Below are 17,814 nucleotides of genomic sequence, written 5' to 3' on the forward strand. Positions count from 1 at the left end.
CTGATGCTCTAATGTCCTCATTTCTAATCCTGTCCATCCTTGTCACACCCAATGCAAATCTTAGCATTTCTGGTCAGTGCCACTGTCTCCAGCCCATATAACATAGCTGGTCTCACTACCGTCCTGTAGACCTTCCCTTTCACTCTTGCTGATACCCATCTGTCACAAATCACTCCTGACACTCTTCTCCACCCATTCCACCCTGCCTGCACTCTCTTTTTCACTTCTCTTCCACAATCCCCATTACTCTGAATTGTTGATCCCAAGTATTTAAACTCATTCACCTTCGCCAGCTCTACTCCTTGCATCATCACCACTCCTCTGACCTTCCTCTCATTCACACACATGTATTCTGTTGTGGTGGTCCTACTGACCTTCATTCCTCTCCTCTCTAGAGCATATCTCCACCTCTCCAGGGTCTCCTCAACCTGCTCCCTACTATCGCTACAGATCACAATGTCATCAGCAAACATCATAGTCCACTGGGACTCCTGTCTAATCTCGTCTGTCAACCTGTCCATCACCATTCCAAATAAGAGAGGGCTCAGAGCCGATCCCTGATGTAATCCCACCTCCACCTTAAATGCATCCATCACTCCTACCGCAGACCTCACCACTGTCACACTTCCCTCATACATATCCTGTACCACTCTTACATACTTCTCTGCCACTCCCGACTTCCTCATACAATACCACAACTCCTCTCGAGGCACCCTGTCATATGCTTTCTCCAGGACCATAAAGATACAATGCAACTCCTTCTGGTCTTCTCTAAACTTCTCCATCAACATCCTCAGAGCAAACATCTCATCTGTGGTGCTCTTTCTTGGCATGAAACCATACTGCTTCTCACTAATCATCACCTCACTTCTTAACCGAGCTTCCACTACTCTTTCCCATAACTTCATGGTGTGGTTCATCAGTTTGATCCCCCTGTAGTTACTGCAGTCCTGCACATCCCCGTTATTCTTAAATATTGGCACCAGTACAATTCTTCTCTACTCCTCAGGCATCCTCTCACTTCCAAGATTACATTAAACAATCTGGTTAAAAACTCCATTGCCATCTCTCCTAAACACCTCCATGCTTCCACAGGTATGTCATCTGGACCAACGGCCTTTCCATTCTTCATCTTCTTCATAGCTGTCCTTACTTCCTCCTTGCTAATCCGTTGCACTTCCTGATTCAGTATCTCCACATCATAGATACTAGAACAGTCCAAAGATCTTGACTATACATTGTTCTCCTCTTTTGCTAAATGAATCTTAGGCTGGAGAGATCTCTTCATTTTTGACATTGGAGATGACCCACGTAAAGTTTTTCCAATGCTGACTCTGTCCTGGTGTCTATAAAAACACAGGGAACTCCAGTTTCTGTACCACAACCTGCCTGATGAAGGGGCCTGAGTTGCCTCAGAAGCCTGCATATTGTAATCTGTTCGGCTAGCCAGGGGTCATTTTGCTTCACTTCTCATTGGATCCATGTCTGTTTGTATTCTTCTTTCTCTGAGGTTTCTCCTCATTTATAAGACTTCTTCATCTTTCATTTTCTTTTACAGCTGTTTGTGTCTCTTCATTCCACCACCAGGTTTCTTTCATGTCCTGTTTCTTTTAGCTTCTCCCATGGTCACACCAGCAGTTCCTCAGGGCTCTGTCCTCGGCTCCTCTGTATTTGTATGATTCCCCTCAGCCATATCATTCGTAACTTTGGACTGGGTTATCATTTTTATGCAGATGATACTCAATTCTATTCTAATGTTAAAAGTGAGTTTTCTCAGTTCACAACTGGATGGCGCAGAACTCTTTAAAATTTAATTGCAACAAAACTAAACTCCTGCAAATTGGTACTAAAGCACAACTTAAGAAAATGAACTCCACCTCAGTCCCTCTTGGCGGTGATCTCACCAGACCTTCTTCTGATGCCAGGAATCTTGGTGTCATTTTTGATTCCTCCCTTTCTCATTCCACCCACATAAACCACGTTAAGAAACTTTCTTACTTACACCTCCGTCACATATCCTGCGTTCGCTCATTCCTCTCCATTTCAAAAGCTGATGAACTTCTCCCTGCTTTTAGATAGATAGATCGATAGATAGATAGATACTTTATTAATCCCTAAGGGGAAATTCACATAATTTTATCACGTCCCTCATCGTTCATTGTAACTCCCTACTGGCTGGTGTCCCTTCTAATCTTCTATCACAACTCCAGTTGATTCAAAACTCTGCTGTAAGAGATTTGACAAAAACCAGCAACAGCGAGCACATCACAGCCATCCTGCTTCACCTTCACCAGCTCCCTGCGTCTTACAGGATTGAATATAAAATTCTGTTATTAACTTACAAAGCTTTAAATGGCCTTATAGTGGAGTGCATCAATTACCTTCTCCATCACTCTGCTCCTGATCGCCCACTAAGGTCCTCTGATTCTGACCATCTTGTTGTGCCCCACACTAACCTGCACTCTGTGGGTGACAGCAGGGCCATCGGCTGTATAGCGCCAGACTTTGGAAGAACCTTCCAAAATTCATGAGATCATCCAACTTCATTCATTCTTTTAGTAAACAAATGAAAACTCATCTGCTTAGGAAGACATCGAACTTCAGGACATCCTGACCTTCTTCCAGTTTTCCTCTCTGTCCAGATGTTTGTGTGTGTTTTATCTGAAATGATGTGTGGAAGCCAGCCACATGAGCCCTTCACATTTATTCATATTTACAATCTTCTCACACACACAGTGCCCCCCTGCACTAATCACTCTTTTCCCAGTCCTTCAAAAGGTCCTTCACCACCTCCACTCCTCTCCACTGAGCTCTGTTCTCTTCCTCCCGACTGCAGCTCCCGAATGGAGTGAGGCGGCCCCTTTTATTCAGCCCCAGATGTGCTCCAGGTGCCTGATGACCGACTTCCGGCAGCACTCCCCAGTGTGGTGGAAGTGCTGCCCTTGCACCCGGAAGCACTCTGGGCATAAACCATTCTTGGTTTGTCAGCACTTCCTGGTGTCCCAGAAGTGCTGTCCCCCAGGGATCAAGGACTGGCCGGGTACCCAGGGAAAAGAAGCGCTGCTCTCCCGGTTCCTCCTTCCTCCAGGCATCCCGGTGGAGCAGGGCTCCTGGCCGTCTATTACAGATGTTATTTGTTTAGACTTTTCTTTTAGTACTGAATTTAGTATTTTACTCTGCTTTATTGTCTTTTATTCTTTTTAATGCTTTGTATGTCCTGTATTTATCTGTTTAGTGTTCTATGCAGAAATATTTGTACCTAGTGATACATATACCCTACTGTTTCAATAAGTGCCTTGAGCATGGGAAAGGCGCTATATAAATAAAATGTATTATTATTATTATCATTAGATTAGTTGTAATTGATGCTGTCCCACTAACCTTCTAAATTGTCCTCTATCTTAATATGAATATACTGATCTGAAGTGACTAAAGCTCTAAGTCAGTGTTTCTCAATCTTGGTCCTGGGGACCCCCTGTGGCTGCAGGTTTTTGTTCCAATCAGATTCCTAATCAGTGATAACGCCTGATGGCACTGATCTCATTTAATTAGCTGGGATTATGTTTCGTTTATCCTACATTCAGAAAAGCACAGCAGCATGATTTTTACATTTATAAGACATTTAGAAATATTTCTGCTTTTGCTATCGATTTAAATGCTTAATTCTCCTTTGTTGATTTCATCATATTTTGCCCTTTCTTTGTGCAGTTTTTCCCCTTTTTTGTATCTTATTAATGAGAATTAAAAATGAGGAGAGCAGACAAGCAGGCAAACAACACGGAATAAGCAAAGGCTGCAACTACTTTAGCATCAGATCCACTAATTAGTAAATAATGGATTAATTAAACAATTAGAACACCTAGAAAAGTAGAATGAAAATCAAGATGAAAATATTGTAAAAAAGAAAAAAAAATACATTATTCCCATATAACTTCTTGGTACATTTTAATATTGTATTATCGTAGTATTTCCCTCTACTTACCCTTTACCTGTTTTCTCAAGGGTAAAAGTTCTCGTTAGGTTCGTTATTGGGTTGGTCTACTGTTGCACTTTAAAATGAACACACACACACATAGATAAACACACACACACACAGACCCTAACCACAACAGTGCCCCATGAATGACACACACACGCTGATTAACCCTTAGCACTTTAAACCACACATCAGCCTGTCACTCAGCACTTCAAGAGACTTACTTATTATCGTCACGAACAACATATGATGTTTTAGTGATACCTCAGACCTAAATATTACTTTTGGTCTACAAGAATTCATTTAAACATACAAAGACTCAGCACTCTTGACTATAGGCCATTTATCAGCCAAGAATACCTTACTTTACGTTCTGTTCTCTACTATTGGGTGGAGCTCTCACCCTCAGCCCTAATAAAGCTCGTAGCACAGAGCGTATGGCAAAACTCCGGCTGCACCAGGTGCTCAAAGAAATCTACTTTATTACTTCAATCACTCTATAGACATTAAGACAAAGCATAGAAAGTTAAAAGCAGCATGGTATTTATTACAAGAATAATAATAATACCACTGGAACAAAGAAAAATAGAAAATAGGACTGATAGAAAAGTCTAAATATACAGTATATAGTCTTTAGGAAAAGCTTACGAAAAAGTTACAGATGACAAGGATGAATGTCCCAGGGAGGCGTTTGATTTAGCAATCGATGTTCATGATGCCTTTCTGACGACCAGTGACGTCTTCATCTGTTCCTCTTCTTCTCCTTCTTCTCTTTCTTCTTCTCCTCCTTCTCCTCCTTCTCCTCTCCAAACCAAGGCCTATTTATTATGAAATATCATGCCTTGGTTTCACAGCACATGCACCTGATTGGCTGGCTGTCAATATGATTGATGAATTTTGCTCAAACTCTTTCCCAGATAATAAAGTTCTTTGATATTGCCTCAGTTTCCCTTTCCCAGGCCATAAACTCAATTGTTAAAGTAATCAATAGCCTGAGGTGTCAGCTCAGCATCCTTTCCCAGGTTGTAAAATAATTGAGCCATCAGAATGTCTTCCTTTCAATGTTGGAAACAGCTGTTTGAAAGTGAGGTGTAAGAAAACCTGCTTTGATTTGTCTTAATTGTAGTTCATCTGTTGTTTTATCTTGACCAAAATATAATGGAAAATTAAACCAAAATGTACAGATTTTATACACCATAACAAATATATATATACAGTATGTTACGGCCAAAACCCGAAATTGGCCAAAGCGGGAAATGGCCAATGTCGCTGTAAATTAACTGGCCAATGTCCAATCTTTTCCTCGATTTCGGGATTTGGCCAGCCAGTTTGCGAAATGGCATGGGGCGATCGGCCAAAGTCGGAAGGAAAAAGGCATGAGCAGCGATTTGTTGCGCACTTAGTAGTGCAATTGCGCTGAGTGTGGCCTTGGCGGCTCATGTTCAGAAAGCGGACGCCACTTGGTTGTTTCACAATAATTAAGATCAGGTATATAAGTAGATTTCACATTTCTGTTATCATGTTAGCCCTAAAATAGTGACTTAACATCAGGGACCTATTTTATTGACCTTAAGGTTAGTGTTTGGGTGAGGGGAAGGCCGTCTCAAGTGGCGTCCTCTTTGCTGAACAAGACCTGCCTTGAGCAGTTTCTCGTGCAGAATGGAAAACTCACTTCTGAATCTGCATCTGAAAATTTTTAAGCATCTTCGCACCTTGAGCGGACAGTCTTACATCAGCACATCGGATTTTGACCAGGGAGTTCTCGCCACTTCACGAAATGGCTGGCCAAAGTAGTATATATGCTGGTCATTTCTAGTACTTCGGACTTTGGCCACACCTCGCAGCCAAAATGTGAAATGGCCGGTCAATTCGGGAACTGGCTGAACTTCGGGTTTTGGCCGTAACATATATATTTTTTTCTTTTTAACCAAACTTAGTTTTCTAATTTCTATATTGTTCCCAAAACACAGAACTTGGAAAACAACAGTTCACTTAATTAGCCCAGGAGTCCAATTAAAAATAGAAATTGGTTGGAACAAAAACCTGCAGCCACAGTGGGTCCCCAGGACCGAGGTTGAGAAACACTGATCTAAGTGCAGGCCCCTCTCGGCTCAGGCCATGGAGTTGGACGCATGAATGTGAGTCCATTAATGACAATGGATGGATGAGTCGTGGCCAAGCTGGCCTGATATTTTCAGTGTTTATTATGCTGATGCCATTGACTCACGTTAGTTTTTACACAACCAGGTATGTTTTTTACATTTGGGTTTTTTTCCCCATTCCTTTACACAGACTGCAGAAATGCAGGAAAAATGGGAGGTAAATTTATTTGTAGTGACGCAAAAGTGTTCTTGTGCTGCATGTCCGCTAGATGTTTCTGTATCCATGAAGCATGCAGGGCGGTGTGGGGAATGAAGTGTAAAGATGCGGCCATCTTAAAAGTGCCTGTGCAGCTTGTGTTTGGCTTATTTGATCTTCTGTTGCACTTTGTTCATTTATGTTCATTATTCAGCATGATGATTTGTTTTTTGCGCACATCAGTGCCCTGCTTGCTTGTGAACTATATTGGTGTTAAGATTCCTTCTTGAAAAATTGTTCCAGTTTTTACGGATGGGCTTTTACAACCTACAAGAAATGTTTCCATTTGGTGAAATTTTAAACTTGTTATTTTTTTATAGTCATACCATCCAGAATATGTGTAATTAATCTACAAAACGGGGTGGCATACATGTCATACAAGTGTTGAAATTAAAGGAACTGGCTCTACAAATGCTGTACATCATTTTTTATCAAGGTTTTGTTCTGCTGAGGAATGGAAAATGGCAGGTCAGGGGATGGCCTGAAGGTGTAGAAACGAGTGAAAAAAATCAAAGCTAAAAGACGTCAAAACCCACAACGTGATCAAAAGTCAAAGTTGGTATGCTGTCGAAAGTTCATGGCCCAGCGTTCGAAGCCTGAAACTGTCCCGCTTGAGAAGAGACAGATATATTTTTTCAGAGAAGAACCGAGAAATACATGTTAAAGCAAAACAAATAAAAATAAAAATAGCAACCAAAGTCCAGATGAGAGGCAAAAATCAAAGTGAAAACACCAGGCAAGAAGTCAAAAGGAAGAGAGACGCTAAGAAAAGAGCAGCAATAAGAGTATAGCATCTGCAGATTGGACAAAGAATTCGTTCCTGGCTGACCTTTTATCCGGGCGGCACGGTGGCGCAGTGGGTAGCGCTGCTGCCTCGCAGTTGGGAGACCTGAGGACCTGGGTTCGCTTCCCGTGTCCTCCCTGCGTGGAGTTTGCATGTTCTCCCCGTGTCTGCGTGGGTTTCCTCCGGGCGCTCCGGTTTCCTCCCACAGTCCAAAGACATGCTGGTTAGGTGGATTGGTGATTCTAAATTGGCCTTAGTGTGTGCTTGGTGTGTGGGTGTGTTTGTGTGTGTCCTGCGGTGGGTTGGCTCCCTGCCCGGGATTGGTTCCTGCCTTGTGCCCTGTGTTCCCTGGGATTGGCTCCAGCAGACCCCCGTGACCCTGTGTTCGGATTCAGCGGGTTGGAAAATGGATGGATGGATGGTTGACCTTTTATCCTGTCCCGCTGATGAACCGGAGGTCATGACTTTGTAAGCCACGCCCCTAGAAATGCAGAGTGCAACCCTAAGGATGGAAATATATCACGTTTAGTTAGAATTGAGCACAACTCCCCCAAATTAAACCTGGTCACTACAGACACACTTTAAATTGGGCTAGGAATTAGTCGGACTTGGACAGTGAAGGTCTTATAAACAGTCGCTCTAATGACATCATGTCCGGGTTCCATTACCTAGCAATTTACGTTCAGTTCCACGCCCATAACAAAAGCAAAATGGCATTGCGGTAGAAATAAAAAATAAACTTGAATTTCACCAGAACGTTAATTCATAACCTAATTCAAAATACCTACTGGAAATGGCTGAAATCTTCATATTCAGAAACGTCAAAAATAACCAGAAAACCTTGCAGGTAAAAATCCCTGAATCCAGGAAATTGTTTTAAACCAGGAATTCACAACAGGCTTCTTGTGCTTTATCTCACTCTTAAAACAGATAAACATTCAGGCTGTTAACTCCTTTAGAGTGCATGTCGACTTTTGCCAACAGGAGGGGTTGAGGGCATTGACCAAACCCGCCGTTACATTTTTGATCAGCTCTCTTTGCTAGAAGGAAAGTTAGCTTCATTAGTTTGACCGAGATTCACTGCGCTCACCTGAGTAGTGAATGGCAAACAAAAGCAAAAAACGGCATCGACATCTACCAAGAGATCGAAGAGAATGCACAAAGCAAAATACTCCGTGGACGACGTTTTGTGTATTATGGCTGAATTGGACTCTGACTTGTTGGACTCTGATTTTGATACAAGTGATCGGAAATCAAAGTGATGTACCAGCATCAGCTGATCACGGTGCTGAGTGTGTTCATGTAGCTGACGTTTGTCCTGGAGAACCGCCACTTACGATGACAAGAGGTACAAACCAGATTGTGTTTCATTGTGTCTGTGACCACCGCTGCTGCCCCCGGCCCTCACCACACAAAAACAGCCTTCCAGCCTGCCACGCCTTCCTGCCAGCCATCATGCCTCCTTGAGCAGCTCAAGTCACAAGAGACGGTGAACTGGTGGCCACAGCACCCAGCAACAGATGATTTATGTTGATTTATGTGTGTGTGGACAGGTTGGACCCGGACACCGACAGGCCGACACAGAACGTCTTCAATCACACACGTTTATTTACAACCTGCACCCCCCAAGACTACATACAGTACACAATCACCAAAACACAGTCTCTTAGGAGTCCTCTCTGCTTCTTCGGCCGCCTCCAACTCCTCACTGGCAAGCTCCGTCCTTCTTCCACCCGACTCCGGCTCTCTGATTGGAGTGAGGTGGCCCCTCTTATCCAGTCCCCGGATGTGTCGCAGATTAACCCCTGATTAACATCTGGCAGCACTTCCAGGTGTGTCGGAAGTGCTGCAAGAGAATTCAGTCCTCCTTCCGGCAGCACTCCCCAGTGTGGCAGAAGTGCTGCAAACTCCAGACCAGGGGTTACCCAGGTGCCCCCTGGTGGTGGCCACGGTGTAAGATCCCTCATCTTTGTGGCCCCCGTACAACCCAGGGGTGCTGCCCCCTTGTGGCCCAGGGAAAACACTGCCCTTTTTCTGGTACTCCCGTAGTTCCCAGTGGGGCAAGGTCCCTGGACATCTGTCACAGTGTGAAGCCATTGTTTTGCATGCTTTTCAGAAAACTGTGTTATTTCGGAAAAAATATTCAGCCCTCAAAGAATTAAAAGGATGTATACGGGGACAGTGCTGGAATCAGCGTCAAACCAACCACTAAAGGAACTGTCAGTGATTTAAAAAATAAAAATAAAAATGAAAGCCAGACAGATTGCCACTAGGAGATATCAAGAGCTGTCATTGTCAGATATTCTCCAATGTGTTGGAAACCTCAGTATTCCTCAAAGATCTGCTGGTTCACTAAAACTCAAAAGCCAATTTGGTTCAAAAGATAGAGCACAAAGCTTCAGACGAGGCCTAGTAGCAAAATCAGCCCTGTCCCAAACTGAAGAAGCAGGGCACATGGCCTGCAAACTTCAAAATGGATCTGTTGTGATAGGCGACTAACAAAATGATTTAAAATTAAAACCAGAAGTTGTCCAAAATTTGAGAAAAGGTCAAAAACCCATGAGGCAAACCGAACCGTTTACCAAAGACAAATGAGCGACACAAATCGAGATTGAAAAACATAGGCAATGAAAACAAAATGGAGAACCAAAGAAAGAATGCAAAATTACTAAGTTAAAGGTTTGTTGTAGAATACATCACCTTGGATATTGAGGTGACCTTTCTGAGCAGCTTTTAACCCCAACACGTAATTGGTTAGAAGTCAAAACCTCAGAAACCCAACCATGTATCCGCAAACTCGGATTGGAAGTGTCCCCTTTCATGATTGTCTAATCCCGTCGTGTCCTGAACCAAAGATCACAACCTCTGAGGTCATTCAACAAGGAACATTGTCCTAGTGATGGCAAGCCAAAATGGCGACGATTAGCAGACCAAATAAATTAAGAAATGCAAGAGAAGATTTCGGATCAAAAAACTAACGTCCGATTCAGAATCAGGAGCCATCAAAAATCCCAAAATGAGTACAAGAACTCATAGGAAGATACTAAGGAAGCTATAAATTATTTTAATAATTAACTCCTTTTTAATGCTAGCTGTGGGTCACTGCATCATAGTAAAAATGATCCCAAAATGGTGATACCCTCTGTCACGCATGCGAGCCTGCTTAGTTCCATTGAGGTAAGCGACACCACACCAGATTGAGAGGGGGTGCCATTGCTAATGGTTTCTTCTCCACCATCCACAGCTCTGAGAAGACGGCCATCGAGGGCCCGCCCCTTCCGGTCAGAGCCCTATAAAAAGAGACCTTCCCAGAAGGAGGAGTCGCATTTCGGACCCCAGCCTGGTGCTGGACAGAGCTCCTATCTGATCTAAAGAGGCAGAAGCCCGAACCTTGGCTATTTTGTTGCTATTGTTGTCGGAATCTGAGTTACGATTAAATAGGGTCGCCCAGTTGGCGCCCCCAAATGCTTTTCGTGGACTTCTCTGATTCTTTGGACGATTACACCAGTAAAAAGCCAAACTAAATAAACAACTCTGAACAAACTTGTTATTATTAATTAATAATAAATATGAATACTTTATACTTACAAATATTAGGAAAGATAATAAGGAAATTGTTTACAGCTCAATGTAAATTTAAACAGGGTTTGGTGGTAGGTTTTCATAGTCTGTTTCTGGCCTTCTGATCTGTCCCTGCTCAATGACAATAATAACAATATAACAATAATAATAATAATAATAATACATTTTATTTATATAGCACCTTTCCCACAATGACTTTAGCCTGTTCCCTAAAACTCCTGATCAGTTCTTTAAGATCGTTTCCTACAAAAGGTTTGTTTATACCACGTGAAGCCACTGTGCGGTCAGCGTCTGAAACGCATTTATATTTCTTGCAATCCGCTCAGTTATCAAGTTTAGATAGATAGATAGGAAAGGCACTATATAATAATAGAGAGATAGATATTAGTATAGTAGGCATGATTAGATAGATAGATAGATAGATAGATAGATAGATAGATAGATAGATAGATAGATAGATAGATAGATAGATAGATAGATAGAAAGGCACTATAAGATAGATAGATAGATATGAAAGGCACTATATAATAATAGAGAGATAGATATTAGTATAGTAGGCAGGGATAGATAGATAGATAGACAGACAGACAGACAGACAGACAGACAGACAGACAGACAGACAGATAGATAGATAGATAGATAGATAGATAGATAGATAGATAGATAGATAGATAGATAGATAGATAGATACTTTATTAAACCCAAGGGGAAATTCACATACTCCAGCAGCAGCATATTGATAAAAAAGAATATTAAATTAAAGAGTGATAACAATGCAGGTATACAGACAGTAACTTTGAATAATATTAACGTTTACCCCCCCGGGTGGAACTGAAGAGTTGCATAGTGCGTGGGAGGAACGATCTCCTCAGTCTGTCAGTGGAGCAGGACGGTGACAGCAGTCTGTCACTGAAGCTGCTCCTCTGTCTGGAGATGATCCTGTTCAGTGGATGCAGTGGATTCTCCATAATTGACAGGAGTCTGCTCAGCGCCCGTCGCTCTGCCACAGATGTCAAGCTGTCCAGCTCCGTGCCCACAATAGAGCCTGCCTTCCTCAACAGTTTGTCCAGGCGTGAGGCGTCCCTCTTCTTTATGCTGCCTCCCCAGCACACCACCACGTAGAAGAGGGCGCTCGCCACAACCATCTGATAGAACATCTGCAGCATCTTTTTGCAGATGTTGAAGGACGCCAACCTTCTAAGGAAGTATAGTCAGCTCTGTCCTATCTTGTACAGAGCATCAGTATTGGCAGTCCAGTCCAATTTATCATCCAGCTGCACCCCCAGGTATTTATAGGTCTGCACCCTCTGCACACAGTCACCTCTGATGATCACGGAGTCCATGAGGGGCCTGGGCCTCCTAAAATCCACCACCAGCTCCTTGGTTTTGCTGGTGTTCAGTTGTAGGTGGTTTGAGTTGCACCATTTAACAAAGTACTTGATTAGGTTCCTATTAGGTTTATATTCTTCTAGTCAGTCAGTGACAGTTTTTGGTCAGTGTCACATACCTAACATCATCGCAGCTGATGAAGTGAGAGTCTGCTGATGGAAGAAGAGTTGTGCCTCCAGCTGTCCAAAACGAAGGACAAGTATCATATCCTCGCAAGTGGTGGACCTACGTGATATTTTCAAATCTGTCTTGCGCTTCGATGACCTATTGTGTCACGTTTAGCCCTTCGTTCTCGATTCTCTCCTTGCAATTCACCGTTTTGGACCGCCGCATAATCAGAAAAATGTTGGTGCACAGCATGTCTCCAAGTCTGACATCATTTTCACTGCACGGACACATCAAGTATAAACCAACCTAAAGCATTCCCCTTTTTCTCAGGGTTTATCCTACAACAGGAATCAGGAGAGATGGAATGAGAAAATACGAGAGGGCTTATGAGGTGGGAAAGTGGAGAAGCCCACCCCACCAGAGAGTGAGAGCATCAAATTAAGCCTTGATAGGACATCAGGATTTGCTTTGCTTTTCTGTCATTCCTGCTATTTTGGGTTTTTCCCAGACTTACCCTTCTCTTGTGTGTTTCGAGTGAATAAAAACCAGACCTTTAGGAAAACAACAATATCTTTTTGGGTTTGGAGACTGTCTTCCAGTGGTTTATATAAGATTTCCATCCTGATTTCTTCTTTTTTTTTCAGGCTATTGTAGTATCCATGAGGAAGAAGCAGTACAACTTCTTGGATCAGAGGAAGACTGACTTTGATCAGGACTATGAGGACTTTTGTAAAAATACAAGTGAACTTCATGTAAGTGAGTCTTAAACTCTGGTGTATGATGTGTGAGCTCACAGTCATTTACCTGGAACAAATAAACAGTTGGGCACGGTTAATGTTGTTAATAAAAAAAAAGGAATACCTGAATCACATATAAGCTAAGGTGCCAGTGGCTTCAAATACAAATGTACACCAATAACTTTACATGCCAGCAGCCATACCACCTGTGCATCAGAACAGGGCATACCCCTGAAGCTAAGCATGTCCGAAGTGCAGTACATGTATGGGACATGATGATTTCCTGCTGGAATGATGTTGGTGAGGCCAGCAGGAGGCGCTTACCCTGTCATCTGAATGTGGATACAAACGCCCCAGGGCAGTGACGGGGGCACTGTGCTGTAAAACTGGCACCGCCCTTCAGATGAGACGTAAAAATCGAACTCTCTGTGGTCATTAAAGATCCCTGGGTGTCCTTTGTAAAGAGTAGGGGTGTACCCCGATTTCCAGGCTAAATTGCCCACCACAGCCTAGTCATTCTGATCCCCAATCATCCTCTGTCTCTAACAACCTCACAACCTAACAGCTCGGGTGTGGTGAGCACACTGGCGCAAAAATGTCTGCCGTCGCATCATTCAGGTGGATGCTACACATTGGTGGCGGCTGAAGTGGCTCCCCACTCACTGTATAAAGTGCTTTCAGTAGTGTGAAAAGGGCTATGTAAATGTAAAGAGTAATGATAATAATAATAATAATATTTGTTATGTAAATTAGAAGCAGTATGACAGGGTTGTGAAGTGGTAACAGTCACATGCAGCTTAGCACAATATCCACCCTTTAATGTTTGCCTTCTTCTACTACTACTTTAAATATTTTATTATCCATCCTTCCATCCATTTTCCAACCCGCTGAATCCAAACACAGGGTCACGGGGGTCTGGTGGAGCCAATCTCCACCAACACGGGGCGCAAGGCAGGAACCAATCCCGGGCAGGGCGCCAACCCACCACAGGACACCCACACACCAAGCACAATGTAGAATCGCCAATCCACCTAACCTGCATGTCTTTGGACTGTGGGAGGAAACCCACACAGACACGGGGAGAACATGCAAACTCCATAGAGGGAGGACCCGGGAAGCGAACCCGGGTCTCGTAACTGCGAGGCAGCAGCGCTACCCACTGCGCCACAGTGCCACCCAAGAGCACATTACACGTTTTAAAAAATAAACATTAACTGATGCAAGGGAAAAACCTTTCTGTAGCCTCAGATTATACATTGGCATTCAACGTCATCAATGGACGAGTGGTAAACGTGAACGGTGCCGTGTGTGCTCTCAGCGGTTCAGCGTTAATGACAATAGGTTAGAAGTCGATGTGAGCTTGAAATAATTGACACCATATACACGGGGAGAACATGCAAACTCCACGCAGGGAGGACCCGGGAAGCGAACCTGGGTCTCCTAACTGCGAGGCAGCGCTACCCACTGCGCCGCCCTATTTTATTATTATATTATTACTAGACTTTAAGCCCGTTTATAACGGGTGGTAGAACAGTAGTGCATTCTCTTTGAGAATTTTGTTTACGCTCATTTTCCTGTTCCTTTATAGATCTATTTGCTCTTCTGAGTCTTTCTCTTTTAGCGGTTTTCTGACGCTCATTATCTTTTTCTTCTTTTTTGGGTGGAATGTTGTTAGGAGGGCGGCATGGTGGCGCAGTGGTAGCAATGCTGCCTCGCAGTTAGGAGACCTGGGTTCCCTTCCCGGGTCCTCCCTGCGTGGAGTTTGCATGTTCTCCCCGTGTCTGCGTGGGTTTCCTCCCACAGTCCAAAGACATGCTGGTTAGGTGGATTGGCGATTCTAAATTGGCCCTAATGTGTGCTTGGTGTGTGGGTGTGTTTGTGTGTGTCCTGCGGTGGGTTGGCACCCTGCCCTGGATTGGTTCCTGCCTTGTGCCCAGTGTTGGCTGGGATTGGCTGCAGCTGACCCCCGTGACCCTGTGTTCGGATTCAGCGGGTTGGAAAATGGATGGATGGATGGATGGATGTTGTTAGCAGATAGTCACAGTAATATAGGCTTGTACGTCCGTAATATTTTCTGTTACAGTAATACTGGCTTGTATGTGGCTGTAATATGTGTCACTGTATTGTGTGCCTTTAATTTTCTCTCGCAGTAATATTGGTTTGTATTTCCGTAAAAAGCCTGTAATTTTCTCTGACGGTAATACTGGCTTTGATGTCCGTAATATGCGTTTAATTTTCTGTCACAACAGTTGGCAATCAGCAGATACTCCCCAGCAATTGATGTAATGTGTGGCGTGTAGTTGCCTATGGCGTCTCTCCAGCAAGTACTGTGCAGTTCCCCAGCAAGTATTTTAATCTGTGCGGCCGTGCAGCTGATTATTGTATATCTCCCCAACAACGTATTTTATGTGCGTGAAAATAAATCTACTTTTAAAAGTCATTATATTGTAATATCAACGAATATACCCTTCAACGACTGACACTTTACACTTTACCGGGCCAGGCTTCTTAATCGCAAATCTGACATCCTCAGAGTGAACACTTGCACAACCACAAACACTAATCCCACCTCTTTGGGGAAGCTGATCTCCGTGTCTCTGTACCCCGATTGGATTTTTTGTGCCTTTTGTTTTAAGTCTTACCTCATTTCCAGAAATCCGATTGGATCGGCCGCACGATGTTTTATAGGTCCCGCCCTCTCTGTCATGTGTGACGTGTCAGACGGCCTTTGAAGCATCTGCTTTGAAGCGTCGCACCGCACCCCACGCATGCGCACTTCACCAGAAGACACACACACACACGGACACTGGACGCACACAGGGGTTTTATTAAAGGGGATTATTATTATCTGTTATGTAAATTAGAAGCAGTATGACAGGGTTGGGAAGTGGCAACAGTCGCATGCATCTTACCACAATATCCTGCCTTTGTATTTGCCTTCATCTGCTACTTCTTTAAATATTATTATTGTTATTATTATTATGTCCTTCCGGTGAAGCCTTAGTGTTAGTATCAGAAAACTAGAAAACGTCATCATGAGTGCCATTTTATGGCTCAGGGAGCTGTGAAACGGTGATGTCATCTATTGCGAGGCGTGAACTTCTGCACCTTGCGGCGAGTGGGCGTAGGTCGTGTTGTAATTCCTTCTCATGTCCTACTCTGAGGTGGAACAAATTCTCACCCTAGTCAGACTTTTAGTGCAATTCCTACGAGTACTTCTGAGATGTTTGATGAATATGGGCGCAGTCCTTCAAAGTTCTCAATAGAACTGATAAGTTAAATCTGGTCAAATTCATTCAAACAAATAGTGAATCACGTATTCAAGGACACAAGTGGAAATTAGGGGGAAGTGTATTTAGGACTGAAGCCAGGAATTACTTCTTTATGGAAAGAGTCGTAGCATTCCAAACAACTACCAGGACATGGATTTGAAGCAGAAACCTTGACAACATAAAAGAAGGATCAGGATGAGATGCTGGGAAAGCTTAGCTATTAGCCACAAAAAACGAGCTTGATAGACTAAGTGGTCTTCCTTCTTTTGTGAAATTTCTTATGTTCAAGGCAATAATCAGAAATTGAAAACAAAGATAGTGTTTCTTTTAGCCAACAAATCAATGTGTGCAGAACTTGGTTTTGTTTTCTATGTGTAATCTTGGACAAGCAGGAAGTGCCCAGCCATGACCTTATATCGTCATGTCGGTGACGTCAGTACCACACACTTCATACCTGTAATGTCTAGCATCTCTGTGGGTAACAGGATCACCAGTGGCAGTGCCCATGCAGAAAACATGCCACCCCACAGTACAGTGTCAGGGGCTTAACAAGAGACACATCTGGAGAAAGCTCAGCTTGGCCCATCCTGCGTATGATGAATGGTAACTTTGCTGTCCTACAGCTGTGACAACCTCAGACTAGCAGGGCCATCTTCCTTCTCCCTTTAACTTCATTTTATTTTCCCAACAGAACCAATTAAAGAACTTTATGGATATGACATTTGCAAGGATTCAGAGTACGGAAGGAGCACTTTTTGTTCTTCGGAAATTTGAAAAGTAAGTTTTTAGGAGGTTTAATTCATTTATATCACACTTATTATCTCGTCTCTGTTTTCTGGCCATGGATTTGGGCTCAGTTTCCGTTTCAGCATCCACCTTTATGGAGTCTGAATGTCCTCCCTGTGTTTGAATGGACCTTCTGTGTGCCACGACTTCTGTTTTGTCATTTTCTTATTTTCATTTTTCGTTGTTTTTGTTATTTATCCCTTCTGTCTTGCTTGCGTTTGTTTTGTGTTTTGCTTTGTGCATTTCATTTTCATTTATCCCTCATCTTCATGATTGTCTTTTATATTACCGATGAGGTATAAGAGTTGTCAATTACTGTCAGCTGCTGTGGTAACAGGAACTGCAGTCACCCGAGAGAACTGACGGAGGAGCTCTCTCTGTAGCTTGGCCATTGCATGTGCTGTTTAAGGCAGCTGAGTTTCTGGATCATTTTAAATACAGTAAAACCTTGGATTGTGAGTAACTTGGTCTGCAAGTGTTTTAATTTTTAACTAGTCATTTAGCCCGTTACAATAACGGGTGCTAGAACAGTAGTTCATAAACATTAGTAGGAACAGTCTATATTAAATGGCAAGGGATTTTGACCTCATTCTTTTTGTTGGTCGTATTTTTCTTTCTTTCAGCCTTTCTTTTGTTGATGTTTACTTGCTGAGCTGACCGTTCTTCATGGGCTGCCGCCGTGTATTGTGTGTCTTTAATTTTCTGTGACAGTAATACTGTCTTGTACGGCTCTGTTCAATAAGGTCGCGCACAAAAAGGCGAGCTTCAAAAGGGCGACCTCAATTGAGCGCGGCGAATAAAGGCGTTCGTAGATAATTTAGT

General features: G+C 43.1%; 1 protein-coding gene and 1 long non-coding RNA gene across 4 annotated transcripts in view; one reads left to right on the plus strand and one right to left on the minus strand.

Moving 5' to 3' along the window:
• The window catches only part of LOC127530043 (uncharacterized), a 454,116-nt gene that overhangs the window by 136,907 nt on the left and 299,395 nt on the right, over positions 1-17,814 (minus strand). The gene's annotated exons all lie outside the window — the stretch shown is intronic.
• The window catches only part of dnah5 (dynein, axonemal, heavy chain 5), a 437,381-nt gene that overhangs the window by 118,987 nt on the left and 300,580 nt on the right, over positions 1-17,814 (plus strand). For all 3 annotated transcript variants that reach the window (XM_051935611.1, XM_051935612.1, XM_051935613.1), the window contains exons 12-13: positions 12,842-12,949; positions 16,898-16,983. In XM_051935611.1, the coding sequence (XP_051791571.1) occupies positions 12,842-12,949; positions 16,898-16,983 (194 nt within the window). The remainder of the gene's footprint in view (positions 1-12,841; positions 12,950-16,897; positions 16,984-17,814) is intronic.

Source organism: Erpetoichthys calabaricus, chromosome 13 (genome assembly GCF_900747795.2).
Source record: "Erpetoichthys calabaricus chromosome 13, fErpCal1.3, whole genome shotgun sequence".
Lineage (NCBI taxonomy): Eukaryota > Metazoa > Chordata > Cladistia > Polypteriformes > Polypteridae > Erpetoichthys > Erpetoichthys calabaricus.